The sequence below is a fragment of the Bos indicus x Bos taurus genome, chromosome 10 (assembly GCF_003369695.1).
Source record: "Bos indicus x Bos taurus breed Angus x Brahman F1 hybrid chromosome 10, Bos_hybrid_MaternalHap_v2.0, whole genome shotgun sequence".
Taxonomy (NCBI): domain Eukaryota; kingdom Metazoa; phylum Chordata; class Mammalia; order Artiodactyla; family Bovidae; genus Bos; species Bos indicus x Bos taurus.
The window spans coordinates 2,528,124-2,545,003 of NC_040085.1; the positions used below are offsets into that span (position 1 = coordinate 2,528,124).

Below are 16,880 nucleotides of genomic sequence, written 5' to 3' on the forward strand. Positions count from 1 at the left end.
AGCACACCCAGTGTAAACCAGGGAAGGCCTGAGAGGCCCTGATCCGCAGCCAGGGCGCCCCGGACACCCTTCTCCCCACGACGTGCCCCCATCTGGAGCCCCAGGTGTCTGAGGCCTCGCCTGGACCCCCGACACGGAGGGGACCGGCCGCCTCCTTCGGACGGCCTCGAAGCCTAGGCCCCCGGGGAAGGGCCCCGGGCCTCTCTAGTCCACCGGGTACCTTGGGGCAGACGCCAGAAGGAAGAGCTCCGGAGCTCTCCACGCTTCCGTCACCGTGGTGCTTCCAGACGCAGCCCGACGCCGAGGGCTCCCGTCCGCTGCTTTGTCCGGTAGAGACCGTTCACGCGAGAAGCTTGTCGACTCTCGGGCCCTGCGTTAAGTGCGGGCACCTGCGCCCGGAGGCCCATCTCGGCCTCAGAGGCAGGGGTCGACCTGAAGCCTCGCGAGGCCTCGAGCTCGCGTGAGGCCATCGCCCCGCGGCTTCTCACTTCCGGCCTGCGTACCCGGGGACTGCAGGCTAGGCCTGCCGGCGGGGACGCTGTATCCGTGCGTCCTGCCTAGGGTGCGGTGCGACCTAGGAACTGAACCCAGGCCCACCGAAGAGCAGACGAGTCTCAGACGCGGGGATCCCGCCAACTGGGCACCGAGAACCTCTTAGAAAAGTTCTCTTCCCTTCCCCCCACGAGACCCTTCTGTCATTCAAACTGACACCAAAACCCATCATTCTCCGTATCACATACTGAAAATGATTTTATTTTATCCATTTACATTTAACTTGATATAAACTTGTTCGGAAAAGTCAAATAATGTGCTTTATATTAGCTCAAACATTTATTAAGAAAACCAAATTCCATAAATAAGCACAGACAATAAGTTAAAACATATCACAAATTGACCAGTATGTAACAAGAATGCTTTATCTACACAAAACATCCTATTTCACATGTTTGTTCATTCTTCGAAAGCGCTTCTGTTCTCTGGGTTTGGATTTGACCAGCACATGCAGAAAGAGCTGATTGCGTTTCTCTGTACAAAGTTGCAGGGTTGTAGATGCCTGAGTGCACCCTTCGGCAGCCGGCAGGGGCCAGGGCAGTGGCCGAGGGGCACGAGGAAAGACAGGACGACCACAAAAACAACCAAGGGCACAGAGCAGCGCGAGGAGAGAGAAACGGAAAAAAGGAAGCAAACCAACCCCAGTCCTGAAGGATCCAGAAAAAAAAGATGTGGCTTTTGCTTTTACAAAAGGAAAATTTTCTTACGTGTTTCTTTCTTTCTCATAAAGACATTTATCAAAATGGGTAAGATCACCTCTTCATCACATGACTGCTTTAATCTACTCCAGCCACCCAATCCACTGACATGTTCCTCCTGAGAAGCCTTCCCTCAATACCCTCACATAGTTGTACTTAAGAAAATAAAAGTAAGATGAAACAGAAACGTTCTCTTGCAAGCCAATACACGGCTGCAGGTATGTGACTGGATGGACAAGGCAAGGAACGGCTAGTGGGAGAAGAAAGAAAGGAGTTCGGTGCAAGAATACAGGGATAAATCAAATTGTAATCAGTTAGGCCCTCAGATGAGGCGGTTGGTAGTAGATGCTTGCCCTCCTTTTAGACAAAAATCCTAACATTGTGCTGTCCCTTGAACACGTCCGTGTGTGACCTAGGTGCACTGTGTATGAGTGTGTGCGCGCGCGTGTGTAGTGTCTGAGAGTGAGCGAGAGTGCGGGTGTGTGTGTTTCTGCCCACAAACCAGTCCACTGGTGTCTGATTTCAGATCCTGAGTCTACTCCCTGCTAAGTAAAATGGCGGGAAGGATGCTTTCGGCAGGGCGCGGGAGGCGGGGGCGTGAGGAGCTGGGCAAGAAGGGACCGGGGGCGAGGCGCTGGGCGAGGGGGCCGCAGGCGTCGTGGAGAAGGTGTGGGTGGGCAAGCCGCCCGTCTGAAGGCCAGGCGCAGGGCGCGAGCACGGCGAGTGCGGGCCGGGAGGCGGCGGGGCGCGGGGAGGCGTGGGGCCGGGCGCTCGCGACTGGGCGGAGGGAGGGGCCAGGTGAGGCGGGTGGGGTGCGGCGGGGAGGGTTCGGGGAGCGGAATCAGGCGGGAGGGAGGCCTCGCGGGCCGAGGCTCGGGGTGAGCCCGGGAGAGTGGAGGACGGAGGGAAGGAAGGGCCGGACGAGACGTGGTGGAGGCCGGGCGGGGAGGGAGCAGGGCGCCGGGGCTGGGGCCGCGGCGGGAGAACGGGGCAGGGCGCCCGGGCGAGGGCCGGGGCAGGGAGCGGGGGGCCGGGGCGCGCGCCGCCGGGGCCTCGGGGCGGACCGGGGGGCGGTGCAGGGGGCGGAGCGGGCCGGGCGCGGCGGTATTAAGTGAAGCTCATGGAGACTGTGTGCTCTAGCGCCTTGCGGCGGAGGGAGGCGATGCTCGTTCCCCGCCACACGTCGCTGCTGTCCGGGGAGCTGCAGAGCTGGGGCGAGCCGGAGACGTTGCTGGGGCCGGGGAGGGAGGCGGGCACCATGCCGGGGAAGGCGGGCTGGTAGAGATGCGACTGCAGCCCCGCGCCATTGGAGCCCGCCAAGCTGTTGGACAGGCCCATGGAGTTGGGCGGCGGCCCGGCCGCCAGGCTGCACTGGGACAGCGACTGCGCCATGGCTTGCTGCCTGCCCAGCGCCGGCGGCAGCGGCAGCTGCGACACGCCCGGCATGGCGGCCGCCGCCCAGCGGGTGTCGTTGGCATGGAAAGAGCACAGGCTGTCGCCCATGGCGGCGGCGGCGGCGGCGGCAGCCGACGGGAACTGGGGCAGGCCTGGCGTGGGCAGCAGCGTGCCCGGCGCGCGGAACACGTTGGTGGTCTTCTTGCGCTTCTTCCACTTAGCGCGCCGGTTCTGGAACCAGACCTGGAGCGGACGGGGGTGGGGAAACACACAGGGCGCTGTTAGCCCGCGGGCCGGCCAGGAGCGTCGGGGGCCCGAGCCCGAGAAACCCGCGGCAGGTCCACCCCCTCGGCCCCAGGCCGAACACGTGCCATCGGCCCGGCGCGCCCCCACACGCCGCCGGGGACCCTGGTTCTCCACCAGCCCTAGGCAACCGGCGCCCCGGGCCTCCACCGGGCGCCAACTCCAGGAGAACTGAGTGACCGTGCCCGGGAGCACTTACACACCGAGCAGACAGACACCACACGCAGTATTCACCACGCCCCTGCGCGCCGGCACATTCTGCGAGCCGCTCAGACGCACTGGTCTGCAGGCAGGCATGTTGTCAAACCTGGACCCACAGGTGTACAAATGAAGATAAACATGTGTACCCGTGTGGCCTAATAGCGTGCCATTAACAATGATGGGGTATAGAATTTTCAGAAACGCTGGAAATTTGGAAATTGATGAAGAGCTGTGGATGACAAAGCCGGTTTCAAAATCGAAAGACAAAAGAAAACCCCTAACGCCACGGATGACGGAGCGGAGAGCTTAACATAGTGATCCATGTGGGAAAGCAAGCGCCACTGAGCTACGGTGTAGTTTGGGTCACCACAGTGACTTCTGATTCGTAGCGACTGGTACTACTGCCGCAAGTCCGTGCCTCGTGCTCAAGCCCCTCTAAGGGTACCTTTATCTGGGTTGTGCAGGTGTGCTGGAACCCGCTGCTAGAGCCCTAAGCCTCAGGGCTTTCAAATCTATTATTTCCAAGAATTTACTGAGGATCCCAAATAACAAAGCCTCCAGTTCCCTCAACCCCACCCCCACCCCGCCTCATTTCATCTATAAATTAAAAGCAAATCTTCTGACTACTACAAACCAAAGGAAGTCAAGTTTAAAGCTCACACTACCTATGAATCAAATTTAATTTTGCTCAGACAAACCCAGATGTCTTTTTAAAGGAGATGTGTTTGATAAAATATACTCCAAATGAAAATAATCTTCCTTTTAGTTTTTTCTTAACAGTAGACCCTGAAAGTTCAGACTTTATAAGACAAATTTGCCTGTCAATGTCAAATTCACTACCACAGGGGAAGGAAAGGTTCTTCCCAAAAGACATCAAGTAAACTGCCTGACCAGGAAAACTTCCCCTCACCCCATGTTTAAATTTGATTTTTTTTTTTAAGCCAGCCTGTCCATTTAGCAGGCTTGCAGTTCAACATATAGTCAGCTGGAGGTTTATATGCATAAATATAAATGATGTGGGACACAGCTTAGGTACTGATTGAATTTTCTCATAATTTAATTTGGTCAATGCAACTTGACCACTGTAAGGTCATGCGTTAATCCAAACTCTTTAGTGTTTATTCTGCAAACTATCACAAGTATGGGAGTACCTGATCCCCTTTCCCAGTAAACCAGTTATACACGCCCAAGCAAGTGGAGCTACACTCTCCATTTACCAATATGAACAGCCCTGCAATCTAGAATTCTTTTCAGCCTTTGGGCTGGCCCTGGCTTTTCTACCATACATGCATCATCACCCACCACTTCATCTCTTCTGGTTTCTACCTCATTTTCCATGTTTTTGCCTACTGTAGTGTCCAGATTGGGTAAAGATGCAGGGTCCTTTCCCTGTTAAAACCCCTCGAGCTGGTGGCGCAGTGGATTAAATGAGGCAGCAGGGCCCTAGATAGAGACTGGGATCAATGCAGCAGCAGGCCGAGGATTGAGCTGTTAGCAGAGAGTAACCCACAGGAGCCCAGGAAAGCACCTCTAGGAGACTGACTGCCACAGGTCGCTTTGCATTATCCATTCAAGGCTGGACCAGGTGGAGCCCTAGACAGGACAGTGTCTGTGACCAAAATGGTCCGCATACCTCACATTCTGCACCCAGATATATTTCAAAAGGTATCTATAGATTAAAGACCGGTTCCCAGAACCCTGCAAATGTCAGTGACTTCTGAAATGTCTGACTGTTTGCGGTGGGCATGGTGTGGAGAGTGGGGAAAGAAACAGAAGAAAGTGGGGAGGAATTGCCCAGAAGAATCTCAGTAGAAAACATGCCTGCCAGAAAGATTTCTGAATCTCAGGCACAAGTGGAAAAGAACAGCTGTTGAAGAACTAAATATTGTAGAAATAATCAAAAAATTGTGCTCAATTATGTTTGAGGGTTAGTAGTCAAATGATGGCTACAAAATTTTTTATGTTTCATGGCTTACTGGGATTGGGGAAAAAAAATCTGCATGGGGTCTGAGCACCTCCGTTCCAAGGTATGATGCATATGTTTTTAAAATGTGAATGTTTCCACTTGAAAACTAGAGCATGACGGATTAAAATGCAGGTAAAACCTAAGGGAGATTTTGAGAATGCACAGATGACAACTCCAGGAAATATATTAACCGCAGCCACAGCCAACTTTGTACTCAGTTTGAAATGCAGCTCTTCTCAGAAGATGCTTAATACAACAGTGAGAATCTAATGGAGGTTGGAATTTAAAAATCCACTTTCATGATATCTGCTGTTACAGTAATATAGACATACTGTAAATGTATTTTAAAATATATAGCCCGTTTAATTCCCCACCTATAAATGGCTCAGAAATAGAGAAAGAGAGGAGAAAGAGAGAATATTACTTTCCCCCCCCCTCGAAGCAAATGCTTTATGAAGATCTCATTGGAATCCAGCAAATGATTAATGTGAAGATTTGGGAGGAAATCTGGGGAGCTGTATTAAAGCCTAGATCTCAGGTTCATTTCGATCAGCCAGCCGTGAACTCTGGGCCGAATTCATTACACTTTAATAGTGCTGGGAGAGGAAGAAAATGCAATTTCTCATTCCATTAGAAAACTAGAAAATACTCTCGGCTTGTCCCCCTATTAAGATGTGGCAGGTGACAGGGCCATTCTGGGGGACACGGTCAATGGAATTACAGCACATTATTTTTGTTCGTATAAAATATTGAAAGGCAAGCCTGACTGTGCAGAAGTTATTTCACTGATTTGGTTTTTATGTAAATAAAATATTGAAAGTTAATTAATCCGTGCTAGAGACTAATGATTATGCTTATTATATTGCATTTGATCGCGTAATTTGCATGATTCTCGCATTGCTGCTTAATAAGCCATTCCAGGTTATAAATAATTCTGAAATTGGTTTCTAATAATGGCATGCTATAAAAGGAATGGTTTTATTACACTAGCCAGAAAAGAGGAGCGATATCAGACATGGAATTGGCCTCCGTGTGAGTAGAGGTGCTTTAATAAATACTTAAAAGGATGATATATGGCAGATATAGATAAAAATAAGTATATTGGATCATTTAGTCTAGAATCAAAAAGTATCTTTAAAAACATACAATTGCAATAAATTAAATGTTTAGATCATTTTTAATCAGAGCAGTGGCCCACATACTGAAAAGAATTTGTGGCAATCTGTTAACTATAAAGAAAACTATGAAGTACTCATCATATAAGAACATAAACCAATTACTACTTAATTTGAATTTGGTCAAGGAGCAAAGATACAGTGAATTGCGAAGTAAATACATTTTACATAAATTATTTTTGCATTACATTACATAATGTTAATCATTTTGAAATGTTAATTAAGAAGGTTATGTTGATCTGATTACTTTTTAAACTATGGAACATTATTTTTAAAAATATTGAAATTACCATTCTATTAAGTTTTTCCTATCAGCAGCATCAAGCTGTTATCTTTGGTTGAACATTATGCTAGAAGAATTAAAGTACTCTGTCTCTATCCTTCTTGATTATTCTTTTGTGTACTTCTTAAAAATAACTGTTTCTATTACATAGTTTGTGCTTTATTTCATTTATAACTTCTTATATTAAAAGAATCACTGCCATTAACCTTTGGAAGACCTAATAAAGTTTAATAGACCTCATTTTCTTTTTTCATAAAGTCAGTTGTCCAATTATATTTTATTTGTGATTCTAAGTTATATTTTAATTCAAACTAATTACTAGTAAGCCTAGGTTAAGCAACAGCATTTTAGTCCTTAAAAATTATTATATAGTATTTCTCTTGAGTGAAAAAAATGTATGAATTTTGAATCGACAGGATTTTAACAAGCCAATACTATCAGTAACAGTAATGAAAATATTGAAATTGTATATTTCTGTTAAGGTATGAACTCAATTTCAGATTTAAAAGAGGAGCAAGTTTTTTTTAAAAAAAGCTTAAGAGCACTAATAATATATATCTGTACAATGCAATTAACATGCCTCTGATGCTTAATTTCAATGGCCCATGGTTCAGGGCTTCCAGAGTTCACTAAAGAAACCACCAGATTTACACTGAGTAAAAATGTTAATATAGTGTGTTATACCCTTTATTAATTTGACCACCTTAAGTCCCCAATGACATTTATTTGCTGACTGTTTAAAACAGAAGGTTAGACAGTCTTTAAAATGCTGAATGGAGACAGAAAAATTCAACACTGTGATTATGAACACTTTTGACTTTTAGATCAAATGTAAAGTAACTAAGACCTTTAAACTTTGATGTTTAAAATTTGTAAAACGGAGATCTTTAACATTTTTGATAGCAGCTAGAGCTGAGATTGACACAGGATAAGGAACAGAAAAGACCCTGTCGAGGACAGGCTAGAAAGGTTTTCAGCACCCTGGATAGCTCAAGTCTAACCGCCCCTCTTGGAATTTCACCTCCAGCACCTATCCATAAAATATTTGATATAATGTTTTCATTCTTCTAAAAAGTGGAAAAAATCTGAGATTCATCGGACTTATACTTTTATACCCCAATTTTCAGAAAAGTTACAGGTGTGCTTTGTAAGTTATATATAATTTACAACTTGGAGGGTGGTTGGACCAGAAACAACAAGGGGTCAGTAATGATTTTGTTTACTACTGTTCAATCTTTTCTGACCTAAGTGTCCTTTCTTCAAATCGGGTAGCTATGCCAGAAAGCCCTTATTTCCTCCCCCCTCCCTCCTCCCCCCCCCCCACACTGCCCAAGTTACTTTAGGGGAAACCAGGACTCAGGCTATGGGGGATCACTCCAGCTCCCCCAGCGCATTGGTAGGCCACCAGATTCGAAGCCTTTATAAGCATCGAAGCTAGAGGGTATTTTGCCTGAGCGCGGCAGGAGTGTGATATGCAGGAAAACCCAGGTGTGGATCTTTTCTGAAAGGCGCCCACTTCGCCTTATTTTCTCCTTTTTCGTGTTTTCTGTATTGTATGATGCATTCTCCCATTTATCCAGACACGACACAAACTCATTAGGGGGTAATGACATACTTGTCTATAACGGGAGCTGGGGTGGAATTGCCTGCGGGGGTTAAAACGCCGCCTAGGAGACACGGAAGGTGGAAGACCCGCAGATTTCCTTCTCGGGAGGAAGGAAGAGACCTAGCAATCGAATGACGCCGGCTTCGCTTTGGAGGAGTTTCCGCGGAAATGTGGTTATACTGGCAGGAGATGGGGGCACTGTCTGCCCATCGATGGGGCCAATTCGCGGGCAGAGGAGCTAACTTCACCCAGGAAAGCTTAGCCCAGGATCCCTGAAAGGGAAGAAAAGACCCTGCTTCCTTTGCCTAATTCCTCCCACGCCCTCCTTGTCTTCTTCCCTGGCGCCCAAGCCCAGCGTACCTGCACTCGGGACTCGGTCAGCCCAATACGAAGTGCCAGCTCCTCCCGCATGAAGATGTCGGGGTAGTGAGTCTTGGCGAAGCTCCTCTCCAGTTCGTTGAGCTGAGCAGGGGTGAAGCGCGTCCGATGGCGCTTTTGCTTCTGTTGGCCCTGCTGCTGACCAGCTTGGCTGGGGTTCGGGCCGCCCTGGGGCCCCGGCTGCTTGTCCGGGTCCTTAGCGCTCACCGCCAGCGAGGCCGGCGTAGAGCCCACTGTGGTGATGTCCTCCCCAGGCAGCAGAGTGGCTCCCTCGACTGGGTCGGAGTTGGGCGCTAGGTCCCCCGGGTGGCCCCCGGGGTCAGAGCCCCCTACGCCCAGCCTACACTTCACCGCCTCCCGGTGGCCCAGAAGCTCGGCGGCATCTTTCATACCTGAGGAGGCAAGGGGATGGCGGTCACTACTGCTCTGGCCATTCCAGGAGGGACTGTACGCCCCGCGTGGTCCTTTTCCAGCCCCGTGCTCGGCTCCCTCTGCGCCCACGGTCGCCCTACGGAGCAATCTCCCGGGGTGCTCAGCCTGGGGCCCCAGGATCTGGACTGCCAGGTTGCAAGACCGTCTCCCGGCCTTTTCCCTTCTCTCCGCAGCGGGGTCCCTTAGTAAACAACACATGCTTTCGTCTCTCCCACAATGAAACATTCCTAGTCCCGGCAATGAAACATGCCTCGGAGACCCTTTCATGAACCGTACCCCACGGCGTTCTAGGAACTCCAGAGCTTATCCTAGAACCGAGCGGGGGGTGGGGGGAGGGGGGAAGAAAAGAAAGAAAATTAAACAATTTTCTCCGTTGCTGCCCCACCTGCGCTTAGCCTGAGAAACTCTACCTCTGACCCTCAGCCGATTCCCTCTCACTTTCGGAAAATGAATAAGTTTCCAAGCTTTCCACCCCCTGAAATCAACCCAAATCAGCTCCGCCTCCCCCTCAAATCAGAGAAAGTGTTTGGAAAATGGAGTCACATCCATCACCAAAGATTCCCAAACCGGAAACCCAGAGCCCAGTAACCCAGACATCTTTAAGAAAACTCAAGTAAAGTCTCTAGACATAACAGTGAATCAAACTTTAGAGAATTCAACTTTTCTTTCCGGAGATATAAAAGGTGCGTTCCTCTCAGCCATTGATTGGCAATGCCGACTCCCTTTGCAGGCCTGATGCCTGCGAGGATGAATCTGGCTTTTCTCCTTTCTCAGTGAGTACACTTAGTAAATTGCTTCTATTGCAGTGGCTTCTCCTTTAAGACTGAGTTTTACAAATTCAACCATAGTTAAACGAGGAGCAGAAACAGGTATGGGGAGAGAGAAAGAGAGGGAAAAAGATAAGAAAGAAATCTGAAATTAAGGTAAACAGGAGGGGAAAAGAGAGAGAGAGAGAGAGAGAAAAAAAAAAAAACGCCTCCAAACAAATTATCACGGGGTAGATCGCCCCTTCAAAAAAATACAAACAATAATAAGGGGGAGGGAGGAAGTGAAAAAATAAGAAAAACAAAAAGTAACATCACCCAATTCCTTTGAATCTACATATTCTATAGATTTTTTTTTAAGACGATGTTAAATTAAATTAAACTTTAATGCAGCACAATTACTTTTAAAGAAATTAGTCCATTTAGGGCACATTAAGGTAAAATAAGGAACAAATTGACAATTTCCTGCCCGGGCTTCTCCTGGCTGCCCGGGCGAGAGGCGCGCACTCACCTAGCCTGGCGTCCAGGAGGTCGGCGTGAGACAGCATCGCGCACCGCTCCAGGGCGAAAGCTGTTCCCCCCCAAATTTTAGCGGCTTTAAGTTATTTAAAATAGATATAAGCTATAAGCTATACGATATAGATATATATAGATCACCTAAATGAAAGAAAATTCGGTTTGTGGTTAAAAAGGGGGCTTCTTGCATTATAATGTCCTTTAGAGAGACGGGGAGGTGCTTAACAGTTGAATGAACCCGTGAGCAGCTCGGCGAGGGGACCAATCAGGAGGGCAGCCTGCAAATGTCAGCGCCCGGAGAGTCCCCCACTCCGCCCGCCCGCCCGCGCCCGCCCGAGGAGGCGGCGGCCGCAGCCCGGGCTGCTCCAGCCCCGAGCAGCTGCTAAAGCAGCGGCGGCCGCCTCGGCCTCGCTTCTGGGCCCGACCTACGGTAGTTTTTCCCTGAGATTTTTCTCCAGGCCCACCTTTCCTTCTGGTCCCGCCCAGGTCGCTCCAAAGGCGCAGCTCTGTGCCTCTGAGCTAGGATCTTCCCAGGGGCAGAGGTAGGGCAGGGGACAGAGCAGGGCATAACCCCTTGGTGACCCGGGAGTAGCCCTGGCCTGCGCGCTGGGCAACAGTGGCCTGCTGCTGGCGCAGGCCTGACAATCCGAGCACAACAAGGCACGGCGCCCTCCAGACCGCGCCTATACTTCGCTGCCGCCCAGCAGGCCTGCACCTACTGTCCAGACGCCCTGGCTGGGACCCCGGGCCTACAGAATCCCATTTTCGGGTCGTGGCTTGAGCGCACAACAGTACCCGACTTCCTCCTCCGCCCCTCTCCCCACCCCGCCCCGCGCCCGCCCGCCCTCCGCTCTTCCAGGCCCCGAGGTCTACTTCGTGGACCCGAGCGTGCTGTCTTTTTTGCACTTTGCACCTCCTACGCCCGGATCCAGCTTCTCAGCCAGCCTACGCTGGCATCCTGGCCCACAACCTGCTCCTTTGGTCAAAGTTTCTAAGTTCAGTACGTCTCCCAACTCCACTTTAGGCTGTAAATAAAATTAAATGCTCTTTATTTTCCTCTCGAATGTGTTAAACTCCTTGAACAATTTAAAGTGCTTTGCACAAGTGAAGCGAACCATTTCTAATGTTCTGATTTTTCAGAGCCAGCCAACAACAAAGTTTAGATTAGTAATATATTTCTAACCAGAGTAATTTTCAAGATCATTAGGCATTTATGTAATTAGTGCCAAATCTATAAGCTTTTATTACTATTATTAGAGTAAAATCAGTATAAATTTGTACTAATTTACTACTGTTTAGACTTGGCTGTCAAGACCAGAGGTTCTTATTGTAAATGATAACTGAGGAAATTAAGTGCAAAATTCTGTACCGTTTCTGATCTGCTCCTAAACAATCCGTTTCAATTGTATTTGTAGCAGAACATAATGCCCTTTTAAAGTTATTTGACTTGTATTTTTATTTGCAACACAAGAAAAATGCCCTCTTCCCAGGCACAATGAAAACTGATATTTACTACTCTCAACTTGATTAACATTGATTTTTAATTCGAGAGTGATGCAATTAAGATTATTCATTTAGTGCAAATAAAGCTTCCACAAAAGGGTGGCCCTATGAAGTCTGTTTTAAATAATACCGAGCAAATGGCTTTTTTTGTTCGCCGTCCAATTGACTTACACAAAACATTGGAAATGCTGCCTGAGAGCAGATGCGAGAGGAATTGTGTGTGCGCGCGCGCGCGTGTGTGTGTGTGCGCGCGCGCGCGCGCTTGCGGTTGCGCGCGCTTGTGTCCTTAGCTATGTGTATGACAGGGACCGAGCAAGTAGACAAAGGAGGCTGCAAGGCGAACTCTGGGGCAGTTTTGCTTTCTCTTCTCTCCTGCAGCCCATTCCACTCCTCCCATGCACACACACACGTGCGCGCGCGCGCACATCCACACACAAGTGTGAGTGTCGGGCATCAGCCACATCGGTTCCTTCCGAGCAGCGGAGATCGCTTCTCCGGAAGCTCGGGGCCGGGCCGAGCTTCCGCGATCGTCGCGGAAGCTGCTGCCAAAGAGGCCTAAACGGGACTGGGGCGCCGGGACCGCGGGCTGCGGCTTGGCGGAGCCCGAGCTGCGGCGGCGCGATTAGGGGCCGCGAGGGTGTTCGCCTTTTGCCTAAAGTCCTTTCTAGAAAAGCTTTGTTTGAGAGGCGAATACCTAGACCTAAAGCAGAGTCCTTTCTATAAAAGCTTCCCCTTCCCCAACGAAACGCCAAATTTAGAAGCTACAGAGCCTGGCGCGCGCTCTAAGAGGGAGGCTAGCGGCCCGGAACCCGGCGACTAGCTCCCTGGACCCGGCTCCCGAATGCGCACCTGGCAGCACGTCCCCGGGGACTGGGAGGGGGTTTGTGCCCACCTGGGTGGGGCTCGGGGGTGGCCGAGGACGCGGGGGCAGAGGTGGGCAGAAGTGTCAGGGTTAGGGACGAGGCCTGGCGGAGGCACCCCGCTCCTTCACACCGGCGGGTCCTCGGAAGCCGGCACCCCGCGGCTCCGCACCCTGCCTGGGGGCGGGAGGAGAAGCTGCCACCTGGGGAGGCAGGAGAGGGCGCGGGCCCTACACAGGTGTGCACAGCGGCGCTCGGGGCCTCGTCCCACAGCCGCCCAGAACAGCCGCGGGTCGTGCAGCTTTCTCCCACACGCACACGCTCGTATATTCTGTTTTGTTGCATCTTTCAGGTCGATAAATAAATGTGTAACAGTTAATGTGAAGACACATCAGAGTAATAACAATGGGACGAAATCAAAGGATTATCCATCTCTGTTAGTAACCGCTGAATAACAATGTTGCGGCGTGATTGATAGCCCGCTTCATTTTATGACTTTTCTATTGGTCTTGATTTTTATAGCAGTATAAACAAACTAAATCATTTCTTCCAAGACTTCAGAGCATAAGCATCTGATGGTGGGGGTTGGGGGGAGAGGGAAAAAGGAAAGGCGAGAAAAAAAAAGAAAGGGAAATCTGAGAGTGGGAGGGGGTGACTGGATGGTGTGGGGGCGTCGAGGTGGGGAGGGAACAAGCTGGGGCTGACCGGCGAGTCAGCAGTCGGCTGCCAGCAGGCGTGGCGAGGAAAATGACAATAGTCTGGACGTAAAATGCTCGCCCCCGCTCTCGGTTCCCTCTCTCCAGCTCGTTTCGTTTGGCCAATGTCTGAATCCACCTGGGCAGCTCCTGAGATGTATTTACCAGAGTTTTATTCTCCGTCATCTTCCCACGTTCCTCGGGCAGCCGGGAAAGTGCCGGTCAGGCCCATTGCTATTGATAATTTAAGGCATTTCCCACATGATCATGGGAACTGAAGTCCCTAACAAGGCGAGGCTTTAGCCCAATGGCCCCCAAATCTTCGGAATGACAAGAATGTCTTCAGAAATCACTTCAAAGCAAAGTAAAAGGATTTTCTATGACGGATCCAGTGATTTTTCCTCAATAAATAGGTTTTAGATTGTTACACACACGTAGAAGTGGAACAAAGGGAACTACCAGAAAATATATTGGTTGCCCCTAATAAAATTTATTTAGACAGTTTACTTCTCATAAAAAATAGAGATTGAATTTTGTACAAGAGCCTGCCAAGGGGCGATGCACAGGGAAATCATTTTTTTCTTTCTTTTTTTTCCCCGCTTCTTCTTTTTAACGAAGCACAAAGAGCATTTAAAGGCCAGGGAATCCAATCCAGCTCTCGCTGGGCCACGCGCTGGGACACAACCAGAGAACTTTGTAGTTTTGAAAGAAGGTGGTTTTCAGGGATATGTGTGTGTGTATATATTTAAGAAAACAAAACCTCAAAGGTTGATTATGTAAACTACCAATGCAGCAACTACAAAATTGGTGCCTTTCCTTCTGCTTTCCCATCCTGGTCCAGAGCAAGATTTAGGAATAGAGTGTGACTGGATAGAGGAGTGGGATGGTATGGGAGATCCAGGCAGCAAGTGCTTTAATGATGGATTTATGCTGATTAGGTTTGTAATTCTGATTTTCTCTCTAATTATATTTCCGCGTTCATTGCGAATCCTTTGTAGAGACCTAGACAGAGAGAATAAAAATATATACCAGATGCTCCTGAAGAAATGGGTAGTGTGCCCAGAGCCCTAATTGCTTTTTCCACTTACAGAAGCCTTGGGTGTTTATTAAATGTAACTTTCGGTTGCTTGGGCTGTTTGTAAACTACTCTCTCTTTTTTTTGCAGACAGTGGGCTGAAATACGGCGCGTTATTATTCACATTCCTGCTATTAAATGCTGAATTGTAACATTGTTCCCTTTAATGAGGAGCGCCTCCCTCAATAATTAACGATCTCACATTTTCCTATTTTCTTGCCTGATGAAAAGAATCAATTTTAATTCGTGGTAAATTACAGCCATGCTTTTGGGTATTATTTGCTTACAGAAAACAAATCAAGTGACTTGAACAATCCTGTTTACTTTTCCAGATATGCAATAACCCAAGCGCGATGGCGAGTCAGATGGCGTTCTACCTTAAAACTTCAAACAGAATAAAGAGTGGGGGGCAAATACCCGAGGAAAAAAACAGAAAGGTCTCAAGTCCACTGCGCTGGAAAGAAGGGTAACCACTTTCTCCCACAACTTTCAAATTCCCCAGGACTCAGCCTTACCACCCCACCCCGTCCCGGAAAGGGGTCAGTGGCGCACACTACGGTTTAGGAGGGCTGGATGTATGTCTCATCTGGGGGCAGTCGATGGGAGGATGGGGTGAGTGGAAGGAAAAGGACCTGGGAGGGCCGCCAAGTGTCTGGGAAGGGGTGACAGGTGCTTCCACACTTCTTTGCATAAAAGAACACTATCGAGGTCCCCAGCAAAAGAGGCCATAGCCAAAGAGGCTTTCAGCACTCCTGTCCGGCCGCTGGGAAAGGGCCCTCGGTTTGTCCTCGGTTCTTTCTCCAGGGGCTAAATGCGCGCCTTCAACCCCTAGCCGAACAGGTCTGGGCCCGGCCCCCAAGTGCATCCTCCAGTCCTTTCTGCTTTGGGAGAGCAGGGACTCCCGGCCTCTCTCAGCCAGGGTTTTTTCCCACTGATGTCGCCGCGGAGCTCGTGGCCAAAAAAAATCCTTGCTCCAGCTCAGAAGCTAGAAGCCAAAGATCCACACTCTAGACTTTATTTATTATTATTATTCAGGCGCAGGGAGCCGGAGCTGCGTGAGCGTGACGCGTGTACTTGTGCGGGCGTTTGTGCGAGCAGTCTGTGTCCATTGCCTGCGCACCCGAAATCTCGGGGTTGTGCCAAGGGGGCGGAGGAGCGAAAACCCGCCGCCAGAGTCTGGTTTCCTACCCTTCCCAGAAGCCCGTGGCGATACTCGACCTCAACATATATATATTTTTTCCACCGCAGTTAAGTTTCCCATACATTCGAGTTTGCAAACTACAGCCATGCAGTCCACCTGATGACTCTTCGTGGGCGCTGGAGTGGGTCCCTTGCTTATTGTTTCAATCTCTGCCTTCCAACAACTAACATTCGCAGTCCTCAACGCAGAACACTCGGCACAAAACAATGACGGATCAGTCCCGCCCGCCTGACTCCGTATCTCCTCTATCCCGCCTTTATTTAGCCCTGCAATTTTAATGGCCCCAATTAGCCACACGGAATATAATAAGTGACATAGAGATTTTGTTATGTGTTAAGTTCGCTGCTTTTCTGATTTCTATTTACTCAGGATGAATAATCATATATCAGCTATTCAGTTAGGTGACAAGGCTAGTAATTGGAATAAAAAGAAAAACATCTCATCCTTATCTCTTTCTATAACTAGATATAGCGCTAATAAGACTGCATCAATCTTATCTAGCAAATAAATAAAATAGACAAACAAACAAATTCGCCTCCAACAAGTTAATGCGGTGTATCTGAGTGGAAAGTAGATATTTTCACGCATTCTGGAGATGAGGAGTGACTTTTAATAAAATCACAAGAAAAACAAATGTGATTCTGTAAGCCATTCTTGGCGCCGCCGGCGCCCCCACCTCCGCGCTCGCTCCCCGCCGGGCCCCACTATCCCAACCTCCTTCTTTCCTCCAGCAACTCGGTCCCGGCCTGAGACCCGCGCCGGCGCCGGGCTTCCCCCGCTACAGTGCACTTGGGGGGTGGGGAGGGGGGCGATAAAATTCTAGGGGGATGGAGCCGTCGTCCAGGAGGATTTCCTCCTTGCTGCCCTCTCCTCTCTTGGCCGGCCTGCCCTCGCTCCTTTCGCTTCCCTTTTCCCTTCCCTCTCCTCTCGCGTCCCTCTCCCTCCTTCCTCTCTCTTGCCTTTCCGCCTTCCCATCCCTTCCTCTCGTTCCCTCCCTGTGCCTCCATCCTGCAGTCCCCTTTCTCAGACTTTTCTCCCCCTTTCTCTCTCCCCTTTCTCTCCTCTGCCTCCCTCTCCCCTCCCTCCCCCCTTCCCCGCGGCCCGAGCGCGGCTAATTCCGGGCGTCTATATTCACTCAATTAGAGAAATCTACAGAGAAGATCGATCTTCCATCTGCAGACATGCCAGCTTAACAAATTAGATTCTTGTTTCGTGCAGGTGATTTGGTGACAGTTGGGGAATTAGAAGTAATAAGTTGTTGTGTTTGAGCCCGGGCC

General features: G+C 49.5%; 1 protein-coding gene across 1 annotated transcript; it reads right to left on the reverse strand.

The window, feature by feature from the left end:
- Positions 1–818: 818 nt before the first annotated feature.
- On the reverse strand, positions 819–10,536 carry OTP (orthopedia homeobox). Its single transcript, XM_027552926.1, has 3 exons — positions 10,265–10,536; positions 8,540–8,949; positions 819–2,888 (listed from the first exon to the last, which is right to left on the reverse strand). Exons 1-3 carry the CDS (start codon positions 10,299–10,301, stop codon positions 2,358–2,360), a joined length of 978 nt encoding a protein of 325 aa, XP_027408727.1. The 5' UTR covers positions 10,302–10,536; the 3' UTR covers positions 819–2,357.
- Between the last annotated feature and the right edge of the window lie 6,344 nt (positions 10,537–16,880).

Coding starts and splice junctions, on each gene's coding strand:
- OTP (XM_027552926.1), bottom strand. CDS start 10,301: ATGCTGTCTCACGCCGACCTCCTGGACGCCAGGCTAG. Junction 8,950..10,264: donor CCTCCTGGACGCCAGGCTAG/GTGAGTGCGCGC, acceptor TTGCCTCCTCAG/GTATGAAAGATGCCGCCGAG. Junction 2,889..8,539: donor TGACCGAGTCCCGAGTGCAG/GTACGCTGGGCT, acceptor CGTCCGCTCCAG/GTCTGGTTCCAGAACCGGCG.